Source organism: Parus major, chromosome 15 (genome assembly GCF_001522545.3).
Source record: "Parus major isolate Abel chromosome 15, Parus_major1.1, whole genome shotgun sequence".
Lineage (NCBI taxonomy): Eukaryota > Metazoa > Chordata > Aves > Passeriformes > Paridae > Parus > Parus major.
In genome coordinates this window covers 12,104,390-12,108,633 of record NC_031784.1, presented here as the reverse complement: position 1 = coordinate 12,108,633, position 4,244 = coordinate 12,104,390, and the positions used below count along the sequence as shown (strand labels likewise).

The 4,244-nt window shown below is 66.0% G+C and overlaps 1 protein-coding gene across 1 annotated transcript in view; it reads left to right on the top strand.

Moving 5' to 3' along the window:
- Positions 1–4,244, top strand: part of DTX1 (deltex E3 ubiquitin ligase 1) — a 10,012-nt gene that overhangs the window by 2,546 nt on the left and 3,222 nt on the right. The window contains exon 2 of the mRNA XM_015643742.3: positions 2,732–3,392. Within this exon, the coding sequence (XP_015499228.1) occupies positions 2,732–3,392 (661 nt within the window). The remainder of the gene's footprint in view (positions 1–2,731; positions 3,393–4,244) is intronic.

The following is a 4,244-nucleotide window of genomic DNA, read 5'->3' as shown; positions in this document are numbered from 1 at the left end:
CTTCATTCCTGTCTCACTCCATCCCTCCCTTTGTCCATCTGTCCATCCATCTGTTCCCTCTCCCCTCCCTCTCCAGGGCTCCAGTCCCCCCATGGACCCCTCCAGGCTCCTCCATCCCTTTCCTTTCCCATCCACCATGGACCCCATCCCAGAAGGACCTGTCCCCACATCCCTCCATGCCCTCTGTCCTCCATGGGGTGCTGTGGTGTGTCCCATTATCCCACTGCCCCCTCCAAGCTGCTCCATCCCCAGGAAGAGGGGAGGCCCCAGTTTGGGCACTGGGAGCGGTGCTGGGCACTGGGGTGGTTGCAGCTGTGCCGGTTGGTGCTGCGGCAGCACATCCAGGCCACCTATCCTGTGGGAAATCAGAGCTGGTCCCAGCCTGGGACCAAGCCCAGACCCCATTAAAGGTGTCCCCGTCACGGTGTGACCCATAAACCAGCACGTGCCGCGGCGCCATGGGGGATGTGCTGTGCTGGGTGCATTCCTGCCCATCCCTGCATCCCTCCCCAGGGCAGGGTTTGGGCCAGGCCAGGCAGGGGACCTGCCACACATCAGGTGACACCCCCTGGGCTTGTCTGGGGACATCCCACACCAGGTTGTGCCGCCTCAGCCTGGTCACTGATGCCACCAGTGAGTCCCCAGTGGTGCCAAATGCCCCTGAGTGTGGATGTGGCTCCTGCCAAGGGCTGGATGCTGAGCTGGGGACCACAGCAGGGACCTGCCACCTGCCTCTGCCATCCAGCCCGGCTCTGAATCCATCTCCAGCCCGTCACGGACTTGGCAAAGGGCAGCTTGGCACCTGCAGCCCTGAGTCAGCGAGGACGCCGGCACGACCTGGAGGGTCCGTGCTGACTCAGAGCTGCGGGAGCCACCGGGACACCCTGGCTGTCCCCATGCCACCTCCTGCCAGCTTTGGCCAAGACCCATCCTCTGACAGCAGCTGGCATCACATCCCATGGCCACAGTGCTGGGTATTCCTTGGGGACGTGTGCTCGTGGTGCGGCCACGGATGGATTTGGGGGGACAAAACTCTTCCCAGGATGTCCCTGTGCCAGCAGCACTGGGGGACAGCAATACTGGGAGAGGGACCTCGGTGTCCCCAGGGACAGGGATGTAGCCACTGTCCCCAGCACTGTGTGCCCCATCCCTGGATCCATCTCTCTCCATCACCTCTGCCCACGGGTGAGGCCCAGGGTTTAGAGGCTGTCGTGTGGCTCGCGGTGCCCGGGGACAAGAGTGTCCCCTGAGCTGAGGGTGCCCCCGGTGCCTGCTGTGACATGGGGACACGGGGACGCGTGGCAGGAGCTTGGGGCTCAGGGGGCTTGGCCCACGCAGTGCCTGGGGACAGAGAAACCCAGTGAGGGAGCGAAATGAGGTGACCCCGTTCCGAGAGCGGGGACGTGCGTCCCCTCCCGGTGGCCCTGGGGACATTGGCTTGGCCCTGTGGCTCTGGCATGGCTGGCAGAGGGGGCAGGGGACAGCTGGGCACAGCTGGTGGCCCTTGGGGACCGGGAGCTGTGTGTGCCAAGGGGAGGGGGCTGGTCCTCCAGTGTCCTCTGGGATGTGAGGGGCAGGGGGATGTGGGATTGGGATGTGGGGTTTGGGATGTGAGGGGCAGGGGGATGTGGGACTTGGGATGTGGGGTTTGGGATGTGGGGTTTGGGATGGGGACACAAGGGGCAGGAGGATGTGGGGTTTGGGATGTGGGGTTTGGGATGTGGGGTTTGGGATGGGGATGTGAGGGGCAGGGGGATGTGGGGTTTGGGATGTGGGGTTTGGGATGGGGACACGAGGGGCAGGGGGATGTGGGATGCAGTTGCAAGGACCACTGGGTCTGGGATCCGTTTATCCCGGGACTGTGGGATGTGGGATTTGGGCGAGAGCGAGCAGTGGGATGGGGGACATGGATCAAGGAGGCAGGGCGGGGAACTGAGGTGGGATACAGGACCCGGCGGGGAGGGGGCAGCGGGGTGGTGGGAGTGGCTGGAGCCAGCAGTGGGATTTGGGATGTGGCAGGAGCGGGCAGCAGGGCCCCCCCGCTCTCCTCCCGCGGCCCCGCAAGAGCTGCCTCAGCACAAGGCGGCAGCTGGGGCCTGGCTCTGCTGCCTGATGCGGCCGATGATTAATGACCGTTAATTAGAGCCGTTAATCGAGCTGGGCAAACGGTGCCGGCGAGGGGATAGACAGGCCCCGTGCCGGGGGGGCACTGGCGGAGGGGGCTGCGGTGCCTCCCCCCGCTGCGGAGCTCCGGAGGGGGCTGCAGGATCCGGCTCCATCCCAAACAGGGGCCGGGATTTGGCATGTGGGACAATCCCTGGTTGTGTCACTGCCAGAGCCAGCAGCTGTCAGGAAACCTCTCCTGACCGGGAAATGCTTCCCCTGCTCCGCGATGGCCACGGGGAGGGGAGGGTGGGGAAGGGCTTGGAGCAGAGGGATGGAAACAAACGGGGAAGAGCACAAGGGGTGAGCAGCATCGCCCTGCCCAGGGCAGCCGGGACGGTGATCCCGAGGGCTGCCAGACCGAGCCGCTGTCACCGATGGCGGGTTGAGGGTTCGTCCGCAGGGAAGCGTTGTTGGGGACTGTTGTGAAGGGGGGAGAGCGGCTGCTGCACCCCGAAAAGCCTCTGTACCCCAGTCCCTGCGGGATGGAGGGCTGGAGGCCGGACACGGGGATGTCTGTGCAGGTGTGGGTCCCTGCACTGGTGTCACCCCTCCCCCGTCTCCCCAGGGACCATGCGCCCCGTCCGGAGGAATTTCTACGACCCCTCCTCGGCGCCGGGGAAGGGAATCGTGTGGGAATGGGAGAACGACAACAACTCCTGGACTCCCTACGACATGGACATCTGCATCACCATCCAGAACGCCTACGAGAAGCAGCACCCCTGGCTGGACCTCTCCTCCCTGGGCTTCTGCTACCTCATCTACTTCAGCAGCATGTCCCAAATGAACCGGCAGACGCAGCGCAAGCGGCGGCTGCGGCGCCGCATGGACCTGGCCTATCCCCTCACCATGGGCTCCATCCCCAAATCGCAGTCGTGGCCGGTGGGGGCCAGCACGGGCACCCCCTGCTCGTGTCCCCAGTGCCTGCTGGTCAACAGCACCCGCGCCGCCTCCAACGCCATCCTGGCGTCCCAGCGCCGCAAACTCTACCCCGGCGCCGTCCGCCAGAGCAGCACCTTCGCCGGGGGAGCGCTGTGGCCGCCGGGGACGGGGACACCGGCGATGGTGGCGGGGGGCGCGGCCAAGGGTGAAGGGCTGCGGGTGGCCGGAGCGGGGTTCGCCCCCGGGCAGGGCGTGCCCAGCGCGGCGCTGCCCGGTCTCAACAACCTCAACCGGCCCGGGACGCAGCGCGGGGCTGGGCTGGGAGCCAGGGCCGCTGTTCCCCCCGGGTAAGATGGGTGGGCGGGGAGGGGACAAGCGGGGTGTCGCTGAGGCGGGGGGGGGTGCAGGGATGGGCACACAGAGGGGCAAAAGGGGCCATGGAGGTGGCTCGTCCCCTGCAAGCGGCCTCAGCTCTTGTGGCACTGTGTCACCTCCAGCCCCGGGGCCCCCACCCTGGGGATGTGGTGGTGGGAGGGACTCCTGGATCGTCCTGGTGGTCCTTGGATCCCTGCAGAGGGGATGTGGTGATCTGTGCCAGGCCGTGCCGTGCTATCCATGGCAGCTGGAGCACGTGGAGTGCCTGGTCCCAGGGGAATGGTGTCCCCAAGGCCAGCATGGGCTGTGTGACCCAGCTCCTGGCCTGATGCCACCTCCCTGGGGTGGGCACAGCTGTGGGGAGGGACCACAGCCCCAGTGCCCCTTCTGTGGGGGGAATAATTCACCAGGGGGATCCCGGTGGGTGAGCAGACCCCTGGAGTTGTGTCCTGGTCCCACATCTCCACTGTTCACCATGGTGGGTTGGCCTGGTGTCCCCTCGGGGCTGCCAGCACCAGGCTGGGGGGACAGGTGTGTTCTCTGAGCCCCCGGCAGCTCTTGGCACATTTCCTTCTCCTGCTGACGCCCTGCTTTCGCTTCCATGTGCTGGGTGCTGGGCTGGGCAGTCCTTGTCCCTGCCCCCCATCCTGGCACATACTGTGGACAGGTAGGAGTGGGCCAGGAATACCCTGGGATGGGGCTGGGCCTCCATCGCTGCCCTGGCCTTGGTGTGGGTAGAGGAGTTTGAGAATGAAGGAAAACGCCCTCAACCCCAGCTCGTGTGGGGCTGAGCACTGCTGAAATCATCCCTGCGATGGCTGGGG